Here is a 20,711-nt window from a genome sequence, read left to right as displayed (position 1 = left end):
CCAGTAGTTGACCTTGCTTTTCAAGTTTGAAAATTTTCTAACAATATTTATGATATCTGTGGGTGTGATAGGGTCCCAGTGAAATTCATGCCCTTTAGGTAGCTGATCAGCTGATCAGCAAGTATATCTATTGCTGGTATGTCTGTTTAATTTTTGATTTTAATTCATTTACTGTAGTTGTAAAATATTTATTGACCTCTTCTGGCTCAAGTAGAACATCTTGTGTTTGGGTAGAAGTATGTTCTTGTTTTATTATATCCCAAGCATCCTTGCATTTGTTTGGGGCTCCTCCTATGTAATTTTCATAGGCAGCTTGTTTGGCAAGTTTAAGGTTTTTTACATTTTAGGTAGTCTTTATAATAAGTATCATTTTGTTCTGTCCCACATTTGCCATTGTTTTTATATGTTTTGTACAGTGAAAAAATCTTTTCCCGGATACTAGCAAGGTCATCAGTGTACCATTTAAGCTCTTTACCTTTTCTATTTCATTTACCTAGTACTGTTTCTTGTCATTTGGTCTATAAGCCAGTATATGTCTTAAAGAAATTATTAAATTCAGTTTCAACAGTTGATTGATCTGTTTCATATTCATAAACAAAGTCCCAATATACCTTTCTGAGGGAGTCTGTGAATAGCTTAACATATTCCTCTTTATGACCTCTAACACACTTCATACTTGGCTTCTTATTTGCAATCTTGTAGTTCTTATCTGACTGTGTATACTTGTATGCTAGGATTAGAGGATTGTGATCTGCAAAACATTCATCTGCAATGCTTACACTATATAGGTCTCTTGAAACAGGCATTTCCATGTATCGGGCTATTGTTAGTATAATATAGATTAAGTGATCTGAGTAGGTTTAAGAATGTTTTTGTGTTGAGTTCCTATGTGTCTAGCCAGTCAATGTTGAAATCACAATGTATTGCTACATTTGTTTCGAGTTTTAAGATTTTTCTCATCATCTGTTCAAATTTCTCGAAAAATAAGTAAACATCAACATTTGGAGATCTATACAAGCTAACAATTACAATATTTTGGTCTATTAGTCTTATGCAAGTAAATTTGCTATTTAATTCTGAGGAGTATGAACTTAACATCTATTTTAGAGAACTGTATACACTGTATGATAAATATTGCGGCGCCTCAATTTTTTCTCTCATTTCTACACATTATAGCTGCCAGAATGAACAAATCTACCAGATATTCTGTAAGCCAATGTTCTGAGACACACAGTACATCACATTTTTTTTAAATTTTACACAAATGTTCCACCTTTAATAGTTTGTTCCTAATGCTGCAAATGTTGACTTGTATGATGGTAAGTGGGCCTACTTTACATCTATTTTGTTTCCTCTCTGAGCCATTAAGATCTTACTTTTACTTTTGTGTGTTTTAATTTTCTCTTCAGGAAGCTTGTCATTATTTTTGGACAAAATCCTGTAAAGGAGCATCTAGCGCAATTATGAAGTCGTTTTTGTGAAATATTTCTTCTGTAGCTTGGTTTATAGGCCTAGTTGTGATAAGTTCCCTTTGGCATGTTGATTCAGGTGCATACCATGTCCAGCGAAATTGTTCCTTTCGTATCCACTAATATGTATAATTTTACATTTGTAAATTTAGCACAAAAAAATCTCAGTTTATTATTAGTTTGCCTAATTTCTGTATTGGCACATGGCCAATCAGGTAGGTCATACCTGAGTGGCAGAGTGGTTACAATAAAATTACTGAAATGTAAGTATTGTATTACTAAGATCAGTTTCTTGATGAATCTGTTGGCATTGTTTTTGTTTCCGTCGTTTGCACCTCAGATCAGAACTACACAGTCCTTTTTTGTGAGTTTGGAGCATTCATTGTTTATACCAGCAGTAACTGTGTCGAAATTTTCCCCTGGTTTTACTTCACTGTAAATACTTATATTATTCCCAGCCTGCATTGACATTAGATTTGAGATGTTTTGTGCATGGCTGTCCCCAAATAATTTCACCCCATGTTTCTGCGAACACCGCTGCACTTTTAAGTAGGACATCTTGTATTCATTAGCAATCGAGTCCTGAACAGTCTTTTTTTCATGCGGTATTTCATAAAATTCTTCAAGATCCAGTGCAGTGAATTTATTGGTCACAGTTATTTTGCTTACTCTTGTTGATTTTCTCCTGCACAATACTTGAGGAGACGATGTTTTTTGCTCGGTGCCATATATCTGTACTTGAAGTATGGAAGTCTTCGGATAGGATTCTTTTCCACACAGTCTTTTTTCTAAGTCACTGTATTTTCTACTGAGAGCAATGTACCTATTGTTTAAAGCACTGATATCAGTCTGAAGCACTTTTATTATTTCGTCTTCGTCCCAGAAGGGTTTATGATTTCTCGTTCATGTATTTCTGTGACACAGGTTCAGGATGTCCAAGTAAAGTCATCCGTTACAAATTCTACACACACTTTTGAGCATTTCTCGTGGAACCACTGTCAACACTCTGTGCACTGAATTCCTTTTGTCACCTTCGTAGCACACACTTTACACTTGTTATTACTTTTAATTGCATTTTTGCCATGACAGTTTTAACTAACAACATTAACCAGCACCATCTTGAAACCTATGAGCTAGAAATGTACTTACGATTTATCTTCCCACACTGTACTATATACCAATATTGGAAGGAGCAGCAGATATACACATTCAGAGAATCTTAAAACTTAAAAAAAAAAGGCATCAGATGCATAACTAAACTAACACCATGGGAATTATGCAAAGACTAATTCAAAGAATTGCAGATATTGACTGTGCCAAGTTTGTACATATATGACAATACTTGTTTTAATGGTAAGTTGCACAGCACATCAAAACAGAGATATACTGGTATATGACCACAACACAAGAACAACAGATTTAAAATGACAAACAGAAACCCTACAAATGCAGGAAGCTTATTTTATAACTGTCACTTAGCATAAAGAGCTTAGAGGAAGTGAGCACCAGAAACGTAACTGAAGGAACATCTCATCTCCAGATGTTGGTGCAAAGTGAAGAAGTAGCTGTAGGCAAATCCATAGGACAAATGTAAAGTTGGAAATGCAGAAAAACACTTTCTTTTTCACTTGTAGACAAAGTTCTCAAGAGAAGGAAAACAGTGTAGTGCTGAAAATATGAAAGAAAATGTACAGTCTTAGTGTATTGGGTGCAAATATCATTTAAATGATTTTTCACTATGTGTATATGTCTAAATATTTTCTGCACTATGGTCAACTTAAATGATCTAAAACATTAGTTTTCATTTTGTCTAAATGTATTATCATTTTCAGGCAGTATGGCAAAAATATAACTTTGCAAACCTTCTTTAAGTATGCAAGACTGCTGCATAAATGAATGTAGGCTATAAGTATATTTCATCATCGTGTATTAATGTTGATCCTGTATAACGCATTAATTAGAAAAAAACTCTTTTTATGTGTCTATGATAAATTTCTAAGAAATTTATTTTATTCTATACAAAACTGTAAAGATGTCATGTCTAATATAATAGTAACATTTGATCTATGGACAAAAAATAAACTAAACGAGTGTTTCAAAGCACACAGGCCAGTGCATTTTATTGAACCTAGGTCTCCACTGTAGATGAATCCTACATGTTCCCATGTTGATTCAATGAACCCTGACTGATTACAATTATAGTGGGCATGGTATCCTGACTGGATTGTGGATCAATGGAAACATGTCTCCTTGTTGTACAAGGTTAATAGTTGTATCTGGATATTCTTTCATCCAGATGAATGGCTGCTTGAAACACACTGTACTGCAGGCACAGTCTAGGAAAGGCAATATTATTCTAAGAGGAACATTCACCAGAGCTGCTGTGGTACGTGTGGAACTAACTGAAGGCTCCATGATGAGTGCAAACCAGATGAGCATTATTGCAGACCACTCCACATTACTTCACAGTTAATGTGCTCAGTCAACAGCAGTAGCATATTCCATCAGGATAACTGCCCATGTCACATGGCCATAATTGTGCCACAATAGTTTGAAGAGCATGACGGTGAACTCACACTGATGTCTCAGCTGCCAAATTCACAGCAGAACATGTCTGGAAGGCTACTGTGTGCTACTAAACCACTGGCCTCAATTTGTGGGAATTACGTACCTGTTCAGTGACATTGAGTTCCTTATACCTCTGGAAGCCTACCAGAGACTTGTCAAATCCACGCCACAAACAATCACTGCTGTATTGCTTTCCAACAATGGACCAACACACTATTAAGGTGCATGGTTATAATGTTTTGGCTCAACAGGACATGACAGTACATGTTCTAATTGCACACATTTACAGGCAGGATCAAATCCCTGACCTCTGTAATGCTAACCTGGACTGTGAAAGCCAGTATGCCACAGCTCTGATGACAGGTAAGGAACTGATGTGTTGACTAACAGCATGTAGATGAGAAGTTTACAGCATAACATTTTACCAGGATTTGTGAGGATGGCTGGGATATTTAAGTTCTAGGTGTGGGTGGTGGACCAGTTAAAAACTAGTAATGGCAGCAGTGTGCATATGAAGGTCTAACTTCTCTTTGCAGGCACAACTTTTCAAGTGTCAGAAATCATTTCATGGTGTCAGTTTGTAGCTGCAATTTCTCTGCTAGTGTGAAGGCCAAAAATCCATATTGGCCATTTCTTTACTAGTATTTGGACATATTCAACAACAATACTAGGTGTAACAAACAGTCATTGAAGTTAAAATTTTACCATCACAATCATCAGCTACTCAGGCACATTACAGTTTGTTGTGTCTTAAAGACTGCATGTTCCACAACTCCACTACACAAAATAAGGACTAGCAAGATAGCAAGAAAGGTGTGAACTCAGTGAGAATCGAGAATGATTGAATTATGACTTACTCCACAGACATAATGAAGTATTCTATGCCAGATGCTTACATTGGAATAAATGTTTAAAACCTATTTGATATTCAGTGGAAATATAAATAGGACCTCTTAATACCACATTTAATCACAGGCTTTTGAAATTGAGATATCCAGGATAATTAACACAACATGTTAATATTTTAGTAATCTCCTGTGCCTTACCTTCCAGTCTCCCACCACCTTCTAAAATCTCACCATCTGACCTGTCTGGCCACAAAGGAGCATTCCCCTCATAACTCAGTACCACCCAGGACTGGAGCAACTGAATTACATTCTCTGTCAGGCTTTTGACTACAAGAATCAAGAATTTTATTCGCCATAGATAATTTTATCATGACATTGGCTTTGTCACACGGAGTAATAAAGTAAACAAGTGTCAGTACATTACAGAATACATTTCAAACGTGGCAGTGTACCAAATTACACCAGGATAGCTTCTAAAAGTCAATGCAATAAGTTATACTATAATATAATATAGTATTGTATTGTTTACACTATGTAATTACACAGCACATAATAATATGTTTAACTACAGACAACTTTTAAATGCTAATATCCTCCTCAGGCATCTCAAAGAATTCTTTGATGTCATAGAATGGATGATCTGACAGCCAGCTGTACCATTTAATTAAAAAAAAATGGTAACCATAGACTGAACATGAATTGGCAGTTTATTGAACATTTTGAGTGGGTTAACTTTGTGGGAATTTCCTGTTCTTGTTAATCTGTGGTGTGGTATATCTAAATTACCCTTAGCCCTCGTGTTCATGTATTTTCCCTCCGGCAATAACTTCTGAAATATTATTTTTAATATAGAGTACAGACACATAGATGCATAGATTTATAATTGTGAGTATTCTGAGTCTGGAAAAAAGAGGACGGCAGTGCTCCCTACGACCTCTTTTACATATTATGAGTAACACTTTTTTTTGTAATTTCAAGATGTTCTTGATGTGATGGGAGTACCCCCCATATAACCAGACCATATGAAATATGTGACTAAGCTCACTACTGCCCTTACTTTCAAGATAAGGTATGCCACCCGAGATATACATACGTAATTGACATGTTCCTCCCACTAGAGTTTAGAGTCAATGTGAATATCCAAGAGTTTTACTAACTTATTGCCTACTTCATTTGATGTTCCCATTAAAAGTTGTTGGGCTTTATCAAAATTTCACAGGAGCTTATTGGCTGCAAACCAGTCCAGGGTCTTTTCAAGTGTTCCTTTGGTTAGTTTATTCAGATCTGAAATATTCTAATGTGTGGTAAGTAGAGTTGTATTGTCAACATAACACACAATAGGGTGGGCTATGTTTTTAGGTAAATCGTTAACAGTTACAATGAAGAAGAAGGGTCCAAGGATAGACCCTTGTGTTACACTTGTGCTGATTTCCATTACGCAAGAATTTACATTTCTGACTGAAACAAATTGTTTTTGGTTACTTAAATAAGAATTTATCACTGCTAAAGTGCTCCCTGTCACCCTATAAAACTCTAGTTGCTCCAGTAGTACATCAACAGGAATGCAATTGAAAGCTTTGCTTAGGTCACATAATACCAGTGACACCATGTTATTGTTTTCAAAAGCTGTTAAGGTTTGGTCAATGATTTCCAAGATGGCCACTGTTTTGATTTTCCCTTTGCAAAAACCAAACTGATTGCTACATAGGATATTGTGTTTTTCAAAGAAGCTGCTTATTTGTGTGTGTATCAGTGCCTCAAATATCTTTGAGAATATTGGAACAATGGAGACTGGTCTTTAGCTTTGGGGAAGATGTCTGTCCCCTTTTTTAAAAACTGGGACAACTCTTGATACCTTAAGTGCATCTGGAAAAACTCCAAGTTCTACAAATTTATTAAAAATAAAAGCTAATAGTTTGGCAATTGAATGTATTGTCTTTTTAATTATGTTATTTGATAACCAATAACAGTCCATACTTTTAGAACCTGAAAATTTGGATACAGCTTTTATAACATCAGCAGGTGTGACAAACTCAACTGAAATGCCAGGTTAACAGGCAGTGGTGTTCCAACAAGGTCCATTGCAGATGAATTTGTTGATTTAATACTGTTACTTATTTCTTTAACTGAGTTTAAAAAGTATTGATTTAATTCCTAAGGTTCAAGCAGAGCTGTTTCTGTACATTTTGGTGTATTGTCTTGTTTTATTGTTTGCCATGCTGCCTTGCATTATTGGGAGCCCTTTCTATATAGTTTTCCACTGCTTGCTTTTTTGCCAGAAGAACTTTAGTTTTGTAGTATTTTTTGCATAACATATATGACCTATGAATGTTCATGCTCTGTTTTGCTCCTTAGTTGGCGGCTTGCTTATCTGGTACAGCAAATACATGTTTCCTATAATGTCTGCTAGCTCTTATGTAAACTAGTTCAGACTTTTTCTTTTTCATTTCACTTTGATATCTATTTTTTTTTACTGTTGAACAAAAATACCATAAATTTGTGTACTTTTTAAAAAGTTAGCAAAGTTAATTTCAGCTTCCCTTTTTCTAGATTGACAATTATATATAAAGTCCCAATCTGTACTTCCTAATCTATCAACAAACATACTTATTTATTCTGCCTTTCGTCCTGGTACCATTACTACTTTAGGTTCTTCCATTTTAACTGGCTGCCTCTTACAGAGTGTAAGGAGTAGTGGCTCATGATCTGCAAGTCCACTTCCTGCAAGTCTTACTGTAATATCTTCCTCTAGTTGTGCCCTGAAATGACAAATGCCCTGACTGCTATCCTTTCCACCGCCATCCAACGAACCCCCACAATGTACTCATCAATCCTTACACAAGCCCTGCTCCCAACTCCTTACCCCGTGGCTGATACTCCTATAATAGGCCTAGGTATAAGACCTGTCCCATACATCCTCCACCACCTACTCCAGTCCGCTCACTAACATCACCTATCCCATAAAAAGCAGGCTACCTGTGAAACCAGTTGTGTGGTCTACAAGCTAAGCTGCAACCACTGTGCAGCATACTATGTAGGCATGACACCCAACAAGCTGTCTGTCTGCATGAATGGTCACTGACAAACTGTGGCCAAGAAACAAGTGGACCACCCTGTTGCTGAACACACTGCCAAACATGACATCCTTCATTTCAGTGACCGCTTCACAGTCTGTACCATACGGATCCTCCCCACCAACACAAGCTTTTCTGAACTGTGCAGGTGACAACTTTCCCTGCAATATATCCTACATTCCCGTAACCCTCCTGGCCTCAACCTTTGTTAATCACTGTCCTCACCCACCCAGCCTCTTCCCTGTTCCCATTCCAGCATTACACAGCCACACAGCCATCATATCACCACCACACACAGTTTTTTTATTTCTCTGCTTTTCTGATACTTAACAACCCCCCCCTCCCATCTCTCCCCTGTCCACCATCTGACCTGCTGCACTTCACTGTCTGCCACCCTCCCCATCCCCAGCCTCCTCCTTACCCTCACCCATCATACATCGGTGCTGCTGCTAGCTGTGTGGTTTCAGTTGCCTGAGACTGCAGTCATGTGTGTGTGTGTGTGTGTGTGTGTGTGTGTGTGTGTGTGTGTGTGTGTGTGTGTGACCTATTTTTGATGAAGACCTTAATGACCAAAAGCTTTATTTTTCACAGTATTTTTATTGTGCCTATCTGCGACTCAGCATCTCCGCTATGTGTAGAGTACAACTTTCCTTTCCATAATATAATAACAGGAAATATCCTGATGTAATTGATAGTTCATTGGTTGACAATTTCGTCTCCACATAAAATATTTTGATGACTGTCCCAGACAACTAAAACTAGTTGTTAAAAATATTATGCACCAAGATTGAATTATCAAGTGCTTGCATATCCAGCTGCATTGTAATATGAGCTATTGTAGCATGAGATGAATGACATTTTGAAGGGGTTCACCACAGGCAATGTTGGTATGAAAGTTACAAAAATGTAAGAAATAAGAATGTATTTAACTAACAGAATGTCAATAGTGTGACAGAACAAAGTAAAGTTTAATCAACAGACATTTCAGATGCAAAAGTCGCCAAAACATTAATTATACTTGTTTAAAAATAAGGGAAACATCGAAATGTATTCTACATCAACAATGCATGTGCCTAGCCCCACACTCACTCAACAATCAAATTGTGCAAGCTTTGTAAGGGCAGATTAATGGTTCCAGAACTTCACTGGTTTTGGTTCTCATTCATGAGGTAGTCAGCAGTGTGGAGTTCTGGAGGGACTCATGCAAATTAACTTGGGACCTGCACAGAAAAGAATTCTCTTTCTCAGCACAGAGCATGTCCACTGCATTCTTCTGAAGCGGTGCATGTCTTGATTTACTATTGGCTCCTGAGCTGTGTGCTCCATCTATTAGAAGAGGTTGTCTCAGTTGTCGATGTACTGATTTTCTAATAAGAGACAACTGACCTGTCAGATGTTATTGGTCACATTAGCCAACTTATAGTATGACTGTTTGCGGACTTGAGACTTGCTTCTGCAGCTTAAAAGTTCTAATTGTGAGTAGCTTATGCTGCTGAGATGTACTTCCCCTATTGTGCAGAGGTCACACTACTAGCATTGTTCACTCCTTTACTGTGCAAACTACACAAGCAGAAGCCAAGCTATTTTGTGCACACTCTAGCAGCCAATAGGCTCTCTGACACATCTGTTTACACTCAATCTTTCTGTGGCCTACGGCATACATTTATCGAGTGTGTGAATCATAGCCAGAGCCTCAGACTGGTATGTTTAACAGTAGAGTTTGTGTCGTACCTGTTTCAATATCTCTTAGGTTTCTACTCTGTGAAACAGACCCCAAATAACATCTTGGTGATGTCACATTTATTGAGAGACTGTGCACTGCTAATAATAAATGTGACCGTGCAGCTCAGAAGTTGTATCAGATATGTTTTTTTATTATATTTGAATTATATGTCAATTCTAAGTAGGGATTATGCCTTAATATAAAAATTATAGAATTTCTGGTTTATGGGGAAATATTATCTCTGGCTTTGCAGTAATTGCTTCCCATTTTTCTGTTTCCCAATGATGTGTGGCATACTGATAATAATGTAGGATAAAATAATGGTATGAGGAGGAAAGTAGGACAGTATGCAGACTGCTTACCAGGCAGTGACATTTTTATTAACGAGGTCAGCCATCTTGCGGAGTCCACCGAGGCGGTCGAGCAGGACATCCATGGTGTTGGGCGTCAGCTCGGCCATTGCCGCCCAGGGCCCAGTGGGTGGGCTGCAGGAAGATCAGTACGGCATGTAGTCAACACTTACTCTACAACTGCTCACAATAATAAAGATAACTGCCACGCTTGAACTACTGTGGCTGACACTTTTGACCGGAGACTGGAACTTAGTGAAGTGCTCGATACATTCGTATTTTGTAATAGAAAGATTGATTTTTCTAGAGTTCAGAAGTTTAATTTGCTGTTGTGTAATGATATAACATTTCTAAAAGTTAATAATGTATTTTTACTGTATTCTGATTTTAGTTCAACGATAAATCAGTGGTACAAATGGGCATGCATTGAAGCAGAATATTAGCCAATTAATATTATTTCAAAATTAAAACAAATGTACCAAATATAGATTTTTTGGCAGTATCTATATTATTAAATGGTTAGCCTGTTTCACAGTTCATGGTCCTTGGACAAAAATAAATAAATAAAATGATTTTTTAATATTTCAATTAATTACTGACTGAATTAAAAATTATGCCCTAATCTACTCATTAAGAGGCATAATATCATGTTAGAGATTTAACACAATAAGGCTATATTACAGTTAGAAACTGTGTAGATGTCTTCATGCAGCATAACTCACTGTGCACAAATACCCAAATTTCGTTCATTAAGTATTTGAGAATGAAAGCACTTAGTGACTTCCATCAAACTTTACACACAATTTAAGATCTTTATGAAGTTTTTCCTTGTGTATATACAAAATCTGCTAAATCTGTCTAGCATGCACATCTGCATAAATTTGTCCAAGATGGAGCAATATTAAAATACTGTCAGTTTTGATATACAGTACAACTGATTCAGTGAATTTGCTTCAGGTACTAAATTTGACAAGAGCTGCACTAAATTTATTGACCTTGAATGATTTGCAGTTATCCACTCAACAGGTTTGTGAAGGTAAAGTTTTGATACCTAAAATGTGAGCATACTAGTGGAGAAACCCAGCATTCCCAAGGTATTTATAGCTGTGCTGCCACACCTGTACCCCCCAGCATCTGGCATGGAACTTAATGTTTATGATGTCATATCTCCTGAACTATGTATCACACAATGACGTAATTTTGTAGGTCCATTCAGTGGCATATGTGGATACCGTCTACAAAATGTGTGGCAAATGGAGTGGGTAGCAATGAAGTAATAAATTTAAACGTCATGCTTGGTGTGGTACATTTGAACAAATCTCAGTTTACGATGTTATATCTCCTGAACTATATGTCATACAATGATATCAGTTTGCTACAATGATATCAGTTTACACTTATGTTCAGAAGTATGTCCGCATACTGTCTGTAAAATGTGTCAAGAATGAAGTTAGTAGTAAAGAAATAATAAATTGTAACATAATGCCTAATGCGGTAATCTTACCACATAAACTGTGGAAAAGTAGTAACTGATAAATATTTTTCCAGTCGTCATTTTCTATGATTTATCAGTGAGGAAAAAATCTCGCAAAAGTTTAAAAAATATGTAAATTTTATTGCAAGTCGCTAAATGCACTCTTTCTCAAACACTGTATTAGTAAAGTCCGGGAATTCGTGTGTCACAGGCTGCACTTCTTTGTCATCCATACCACTTTGATATGTAAGTGTTTCTTAACCCTGCACTGATTGTTGCCTAACAGTAAAGTATATTTGTACCAAGTTTGCTTGAAATCGGTCCAGTGGTTTAGGAGGAGATGTGGAACACGCGTATTACAAACACAAACACATACATATTTCCATTTTTATTATATGCATGGACTTATTTAGTAAATGTAAAGTAAATCTTTTTGTATTATTAATGCCTCCTTTATTGTTTTAATGACCTGAAACCAGCTCTGAAACAACATCATCATACGATTAAATCAGTCATGTGGAAGAGTTGTGAAACACCACTGATACTCTTCAAGTGGAGAAACAACAGAAATCATCAGAAATTCTCTTATGATGAATTAGCCTTTATTGCAACAATGTGTCAAGTGTGAACCCACACCAAAGAAATGGCTATGCTAAATCTGCTGTTTGGTAAAATCGAAGTGCATGGAAATCTTGAAATGATGTAAAAGTCTGTATTCCAGATTCCAGGAGAGTGAGCACTTGCATCCCTTCACGGATGCCTATGCTGTGTAGGAAAAATATTGCAGGAAGGGGGTTGTATGGGGGAAGGTAGAGGATAGAGGATGATCTTGCTGTGCTCTGCAATAGTATAGTGTGGGCATACAGGTAGGGTCACATTAGTGACATGCTCAGATGACTGGATAGTGGCATTAAAATGGTGTGGCACTTGATGCAACCATGGTAGAAGACAGCTTTGGAGATGCCACACTGATTTCATTGTATTTCATTGCCTTTGCATTGTAACTAGCGTGTTATGGCAGTATGCCATCTCGAGGCAATGGCGCATTAAAGATTCGTCACAAACACGTTAACATGTTATGATTCCTTAACATTAAATGTCAGTTAATGGCACATCAGGGATAAAAGCCTCCGTGAAATCCTATGATAAATGATAATAATGTTGAGAGTTACATTTGTTCAGTGTACCCATTTGGCTACAGACATCGAGATACAGTGTTGAAGGAAGTGATATCCTTCCTTATATATCCTAATGTACAAGGAGCAACAGAACTCTTCCAACAAACTTTGAGGGATTGTAGAGGGTGTCTTGAGGAACAAATTGAGGGTAGGAGCCAGTGTCTGGAAATGTCATCCAATCACGCTATGGAGTGTCGAAGTTACAGACGCCAACTCCTGCTGCTAGGTCAGCCTTTTGGCAAACGTGACTTCGTATGCTGACGGACAACAGGCAGAACGTCTCACAGTAGACGAGACAGCAATGTGGATGTTAGATGGTGCAAACACATTCACGTCTGTTACAACAATCCAGATAGTGCTAACAGCGGTGGTAGCACAGAGGAAAGATGAATGTATGCAGTAGAAACACAATGCTCCTCCGCAGCTTGTCTTTTGCAGTTGTGCCACATCGTGGAGAACTTCACTTGATCTTAGCACTGTGTATGCATTTCGTTTATGGTGAAGCGAGAGGAAATGAGTACGCAGCTTTATGCGCCTATGGGTAAAGATATCCAAATATGTGTCAACCAGATTGTTCTACTTTCAAGACTATTCATCATTATCTACATGAAACGGATTTCAAAAGACATGAAAACAGAGCAGGCCATTCGTGAAGCATATGCACACTTTGATTTAAAGAGGACATGTTGCAGAGATTTGATGCTCATTGATTCTGTGGCACACATGTTGCAAAGCAGTCACATAGCAGTTTGGAGAGTGATGCATGAGGAAGGGAGGGGATCCATTCCATAAAAAGAAGGCATAAATGCTGAGAGCCCGTGATTTTGCCCCATGTATATAGTTTGGGCAGCGGTTTTTTCAGCATTGTGCCATGTGGCTATATTGTTTACGGATGAGGAGTCAGTCAGGAACTGCGCGACCGCTACGGTCGCAGCTTCGAATCCTGTCTCCAGCATGGATGTGTGTGATGTCCTTAGGTTAGTTAGGTTTAAGTAGTTCTACGTTCTCGGGGACTGATGACCTCAGATGTTAATTCCCATAAGGTTCAGAACCATTTGGACCATTTTTTGATGAGGAGTCCTTCAGCCATGAGGGTTTCTTCAATACTCATAATCCTCACATTTGAGCAGAAGAGTGGCCCCCTCCCCACCACTCACGAACAAGGTCATAAAAAAAGGTTCACAATAAATTTATGGGCTAGCATGGTACACAATTATTTGATTGGCTCCTACACACTTCCTTCTCGACTCGCAGGGGATAGCTATGTAATGTTTGCTCGAGAAGTGCTGCTGGAGTTACTGGAAGAGGTGCCACTTGCATCCTGTCGATGTATGTTGTGCCAGCATAATGGGGCACCCACACATCTCAGTTCAGTGCCTGAACCCATGTCGGACAGGTGTTTGGAGATCACTGAATTGGCTGATGTGACCTTGTCTGTCGTCTGATCTCGACCCGTTAGACTTTTTCTTGTGTGGTCATCTGAAGAATGTTGTGTATGAAACCCCAGTGGACTCAACGATGGGCTTAGACGCAAGAATACACGCCACGTGTGTAGATGTTTGGGCACGCCTGATATCTTTGAGTCAATCTGCCAGTCAGCAGTATGCGGGTGTGAGGTGTGCTGCGATGCCTCCTCCAGTTTTATTTAATTTCTGTAACAATAGAATAAATAGTAATTTTCACTCCTAGACAAATGTTTCCTGTTGTTTGCCATATGGAATACTCTTATGTAGCCTCCTCTTTTCTTTGAATTCATATTTACTTCCTTTTAAATTAAATAAAAACAGCGAATTTTCCAACACAGCTGATGGCCATAAATTGAAGTGGAGTACTCGGCGATGACTGCTGCTTAGGTAGACATTAAAACCTGTAATTTCAATTCTGACAGTATCTTTATGTTATGTTGTGTGTACCGAAAAACATTGGAAATTTTAGAGTGTCCATGAGGAAAACAAACTACCAATGGAAAGCCATTCCCAAGACCCCCATCCAATGAGGTAACAAAGCATTGTATTCATAGGAGAGAAGATATGTCTACACAGCAGCTAGCTCCATTATCTCCACTGGTGATTGTAGCAATCAGTCCCGATCATTCAATAACAAGCAGCACAACGTCTGTTGCGAGACGTTCCGACTGCAGTCCACTGGCATACGAGGTCGCGTTTTCTGCCACGGGGGTGGCCTAGTGGCAGGCGCCGCAGCCTATAAAGTTGACATTCTACGGCGTCATTGCCTGACGCTCCCAGACACAGGTTCTACTCTTAACGTGTTCCTCGAGACATCCTCTACAACTCCTCGGAATTTGCTGGATTCATTTTGTACCATCCTTTATACACAGCGAAAATTATTTAAATTGTCAAACTGTGGGAGGTTCCACGAGACACTGAAATTAATACTTTTGTCTACTGCCATATTTTCCTGTGAGGATTTTTTAAACCAATAGAGGACCGTTTTCTCTGCATGAAAATAAATTAAATTAACGATCTCTAGGAGGTTGCTTGGACAATGAAAACACATTTTTGTAGTGTGTTTTTCTGTGAAGACCAAAAGTAATTAACAAGTTTCAATTCTTTATTACCAAGAGAAAACAATATTAACTGAACACAATTGCACTAGTGGTTAAAAATGACTCCATTGACTCGTGAGCAGAGATTACAGTGGTCGGTCACGTCCTGTCTAACATGGTCGAAAACTGCTTAAGTGTCCTTAATTCTTACTTCTGTTGATACTATCTGGGCCACCAGATCCCCTTCTGATTCAACAAGGGTTTTGTAAACAAGCTGCACGTCTCTCGTCACACGAAAAAGTCCAGAGAGGTCAATCGAGCAGGGTACGGTACAAGGACCACCACCGTCAATCAGCTTTTCTGGAATTCATCGGTCCACGAATCGACGTACAGGACGACTGAAATGTGCCAGCGCCCGTCTTGTAGCCATGCGGCACCTCTGGCAGTGTCTTGGCAATGGAGCTCTAGCAGTGCCTGTCATTTAATGACCTAGATAGATGGCCCAATTAAACAGTCACCAACATCTACCTACAAATTCACGTGAAACCGCAACTCATGAGCGCTAGTAAATGCCGCGTGTAGATTAACCTCACTCAAAACACGCGAGTTGTGCAAGTCGAAGACCTCACCGCGCCCGAACGTTGCTCCATCTGTAAACAGCACGCAAGACGGAAAAGTAGGAGGAATTTGACTCTGTTCCAGAGGCCACTGCGCAAATTGAGTTCTGTGGATAATTATCTAGATCCAGGTTGTGCACACGCTGTAACTCAAATGGATTAACAGTTGTTCATGAAGGACGCGTCTTACATTTGTCAGATTCGTCTCCATGCAAGAGAGCTGCTAGTTGTTACGCCCTCTACCGCCTTACATATAATCGCAGGTAATTAGGACATTAGAGGAAAATGTTTGTTTTGGTGCCCCGTGAAAGCTGCCAGAATTTGTCAGTTTAAATAATTTTCACTGTGTAGAAACAGGGTGATCCAAAAGTCCGCTATGATTTCAAAATGCACTAATAGACGGAATAATGTGGGCAGAGAAGTAAATCTTGAGACACATGCCTGAAATGACTTGGGATTCTATTGAAACGAAAAACGAGTGCAGTAACCGGCGAACAGAAGACGTTGGACAGAAGTACGTCAGTGACTCTGCAAGAGAATCGTGACGGGTTACATAATCGCATCATCCGTAACCTGGTTCATAAGCAGCTGCTGGAAGGTTCGACTCAAATGCAGGATGGCGCTCCACAAATACAGCTCCACGTGTTAAAGATACCTTGTCCACATCTCGCGTGCTGAGCCGCCACCTCGTGATTCTTGGCCTCTCAGCTCACCAGAGCTCACTCCGTGTGATTACTGGCTGTGGGGTTATGTGAAGTCACAAGTCTACCGCGACCATCCTACTCATTAGGGATGCTAAAATACGTCATCCGACGGCACTTTCTCACGATACTGACGTCCTGTATAGTGCTGTTCACAACATTTTCCCTCGACTACAGGTATTGTTGATGAATGATGTCCGACATGCTGAGCATTTGTTATAAATAACACCATTGACTGTGAAGTGTAATGATGGATCCAGGTTTCATCGACAATCATACATCGGCGCAAAAAGTCTTGCGGATCGCGATTAAACAATGCCAGACATCGTGTTAAAATGTTGTGTAGGATGCGTTTCTGATAGTCTGTGAGCAACTGCTGCACCCACCTAGCACACAGTTTCTTCGTAGCCAATTCTCCATGCAGGATATAATGCACTCACTCAGTCTCAGTAATCTCACGAATTTTTGTTCTGCGGTCTTGAATTACCACACCACGGATTTTGTGAGTGGATTCCTTTGAGCTGTCCTCCGCTGGACGGCCACAGCGCGCTTTGTCCTCGGTGCGTCTCCGACCGCGCTTAACTACATTTAATCAGAAAGTAAATGGTCTTCAGTGATGGTGCAGAGTCTACATGAAATTCATCCAATTCTGTTTCGATTTGTGTCAATCCAATCCTTCAAGTGAAAATCTTTAATATCAGCGTGGAACACGATTTTCTCCGTTTTGAATCACGGTCTACGGACTAATCATCTGAGACGGCTGTCAACAATCAACTACACGCTGTATGTTGTTGAAATTCTGTATACAATCCTTGGAATAATCAACAACAAAGGCGCAACAAAAATGTACCCTTCTTTTATAAAGATGCAGCAGACTTATCAAACCACCCTCGTATTCAGTGAAGTATTGAATTTTCAAATACTGATGGACTTATGAGTTACCCCGTATCTTTTTTTTCATCTTCGCGTTTGTAACAGATTCTGGGTTGTTGTTGTTGTTGTTTTTGGGGGGAAGAGACCAAACAGCGAGGTCATCGGTCTCATCGGATAAGGGAAGGAAGTCGGCCGTGCCCTTTGAAAGGAACCATCCCAGCATTTGCCTGGAGCGATTTAGGGAAATCACGGAAAATCTAAATCAGGATGGCCGGACGCGGGATTGAACCGTCGTCCTCCCAAATGCGAGTCCAGTGAACAGATTCTGGAAGTGGCAGTAACGTTTGTACTCATGTTTGTCACAAACACTTGGTCGCTTTTTCCGAATATATTGCAGCTTCCGAGGGTAGTGTTAGGCTGGAACTTACAGAGTAGAGCTTAAATTGGTGCGAGTGAAACGAGCAGCAGTGTGACACGTGGCGGGCTCTGGGGATTTTGTCGCCCAGTGGGGAAATTTCAGGCGCCTCCCCCCACCACTGCTCCTTGTGTTTTCAGTCATACTTAACCTTTTTCACAAAGTCCTTCACCCATGACATCTTATTTTCAAATATCGGACCCGGTCCTACATCTTGTTGACGTGAATGTCAACAAGATCATAATCACGTACGGGCCACCAGTTGATGAAACAGAAGCGAAACGTTTAGGGTACATATTTTGCTTGTTGTTTATTTATTATTAAGCTTCTCTCCGCGATACCGGTATAGGAGTTTAACGTTGCTGTGTAGTAACATCTATCTATTTATTATAAACTGTTTTGATCTTTAAGGGCTCTCAGATTGTCAGAAGTACCATTTCAAGTTTTGCGTAGGCACATGGTGGAAACTGAGATGGCAACATTGCCACTAGGAACAATTTTTGGTATTTTGGAAGATGCAGCCAAGGTGAGCAAACCCGGTGTTTCATTTGTCACCTGTTTCACAACTCCGTAGATAATTTCTGGTAAGGAACTAGTTTTTATGCATGATTTGTACTTCTCACTTATTCATTTATGTAAAATGTGTTATTCTCTTGTTTAATTCGTCCTTCCGTAACCATATTAAAAAATTAAGATTTTGCTACTCGAAAAATCTTGCCGCCCTAAGCGGTGGCGGGTCTTGCAACCCTTTTGAGCGGTGACGTATATGCACTGAGGTGACAAAAGTCATGGGATATCGTGTAGGACCTTCTTTTCGGGGGTGGTGCAGCAACTCGATGTGACGTGGACTGAACAGGTCGTCGGAAGCTCCCAATAAGAATATTAAGCCATGCTGCCTCCATACCCGTCCATAAACGCGAAAGTGTTGCCAATGCAGGATTTTGTGCACAAACTGACCTCCCATAAATGTTCGACGGGGTTCATATTGGGCGATTTTGGTGGCGAAATCATTTGCTGAGGTTGCACAGACTGTTCTTCAAACCGTTTGCAAACAATTGTGGTCGGGTGACATGGCGCACTGTCATCCATTAGAATTCCATCTTTGCTTGGGAACATGAAGTCCATGAATATCTGCAGTTTGTCTCAAAGTATCAGCATATTTCCAGTGAATGATCGGTTCAGTCTGATCAGAGGCGCCGGTCCAGTCCATGTAAACACGATGAACAGTAACATTGAGCCACCACCAGCTTGCACAGCGCCTTGTTGACAACTTGGGTCCGCGGCTTCGTAGGCTGCCTTAGCCCATTAACGCCAAATTACACTGCAATGTCCTAAGGGATACGTTCATCGCAGGTCCCGCATTGATTTCTGTGCTTATTTCAAGCAGAACTGCTCGTCTTTTAGCACTGAAACCTTTACGGATAGCCGCCCGCGGTGGCCGTGCGGTTCTGGGCGCTACAGTCCTGACCCGCGTGACTGCTACGGTCGCAGGTTCGAATCCTGCCTCGGGCATGGATGTGTGTGATGTCTTTAGGTTAGTTAGGTTTAAGTAGTTCTAAGTTCTAGGGGATTGATGACCTAAGATGTTAAGTCCCATAGTGCTCAGAGCCATTTGAACCATTTGAACCTTTATGGATATGCCTCTGCTCTCAGTCGTAAAGTAAGACCATAGGCCACTGTGTTGTTTGTGGTGAGAGGTAATGTCTGAAATTTGGTATTCTCGGCACACTCTCGACACGGTGAAATGCAGAATATCGAATTCCCTAACGATTTCCAAAATGGGACGTCCCATTCGTGTAGCTCCTTCTGCCTTTCCAATCTGTTAATTTCCGTCGTGCAGCCGTAATCACGTCGGAAATTTTTTCACACGAATCACCTGAGTACAAATTACAGCTCCGCCGATGCACTGCCTCTTTATACCTCGAGTACACGATATTACTGCCATCTGTATATGTACGTTTCGCTATCTCACGACTTTCGTCACCTCACTGTATGTCTCACTTCTGACAAATAGTCGGCTGTTTATTTCAGAATATATAGCGATTTCCGAGGCTGTGGTTAGGCAGGAACCTCAGTATATTTTTTCTTGTCTCAAATTTATAGCTGTTTCTTTTGCGTATATGATGCGGTTTCCGTGAGTCTGCTCACACACAGGAGAAGGTGGCGTCAGTGTCACCCTCGCCTTAAGACCCCCGTACACATTCCCCATCGGCCCTGCCCCGACCCGTTCGCCTTTTTGTGGGCGATTGTATAACTGTGTCGTCTGTGGTCTGGGTGCGTCGGTTTCTGGCGGATCTCTACCTGTTTGCCCCATCTCACACTCCCTTCAGTGCAGGGGGCTGTGGCGACCGACTGGTCGGGCTCTGAACTGGCGGGTTTACTTGAAATGTGCATCTGGACTTGTACACGTCACTCTGACGTCAGTGAGCGACCCCGACGAGCAGGTGGCGCACCTGAGGTAGAGGCCCTGTAGGTAGTCGTGGAGGTCGTCCAGCGTGCGCACGTCGCCCCACTTCTGCGAGACGGCGCTCCACAGGAAGTCGGCGTTGCCGGCCACGGTGGTGGCGTCGTTGTAGGAGACGACGAGGCGCCGGCCGCCGGCCCACAGCTGGTCCAGCGTGGCCGCCCAGCCGCCGCCCCCGGCCGTGGGCGGCGCCGCCACGGCCCCCAGCTGCGCGCGCAGCTCCGCCACCAGCTGGTCGTGCACGCTTCCCAGCCGGCGGCCCTGCTGCCGGAAGCCTGCCATGCGCGACACACGTGCGTTAAACGGGGAGAACCTTCAAAGGGCTCGTGATTTATTTATTCTGAAAACAAATGTATTTATTTAAAATTTTATGTTCAAATGGTTCAAATAGCTCTGAGCACTATGGGACTCAACTGCTGTGGTCATCAGTCCCCTAGAACTTAGAATTACT

At 40.4% G+C, this 20,711-nt stretch overlaps 1 protein-coding gene across 1 annotated transcript in view; it reads right to left on the bottom strand.

The window, feature by feature from the left end:
* LOC126284651 (PI-PLC X domain-containing protein 1-like) overlaps positions 1 to 20,711 on the bottom strand; it is a 365,603-nt gene that overhangs the window by 15,763 nt on the left and 329,129 nt on the right. Inside the window, exons 7-8 of the mRNA XM_049983744.1 lie at positions 20,250 to 20,535; positions 10,045 to 10,167 (exon numbers count right to left, since the gene is read on the bottom strand). Of these exons, the coding sequence (XP_049839701.1) occupies positions 10,045 to 10,167; positions 20,250 to 20,535 (409 nt within the window). The remainder of the gene's footprint in view (positions 1 to 10,044; positions 10,168 to 20,249; positions 20,536 to 20,711) is intronic.

The sequence above is a fragment of the Schistocerca gregaria genome, chromosome 8 (genome assembly GCF_023897955.1).
Source record: "Schistocerca gregaria isolate iqSchGreg1 chromosome 8, iqSchGreg1.2, whole genome shotgun sequence".
NCBI lineage: Eukaryota > Metazoa > Arthropoda > Insecta > Orthoptera > Acrididae > Schistocerca > Schistocerca gregaria.
This window is presented reverse-complemented; position numbering and strand designations above follow the sequence as displayed.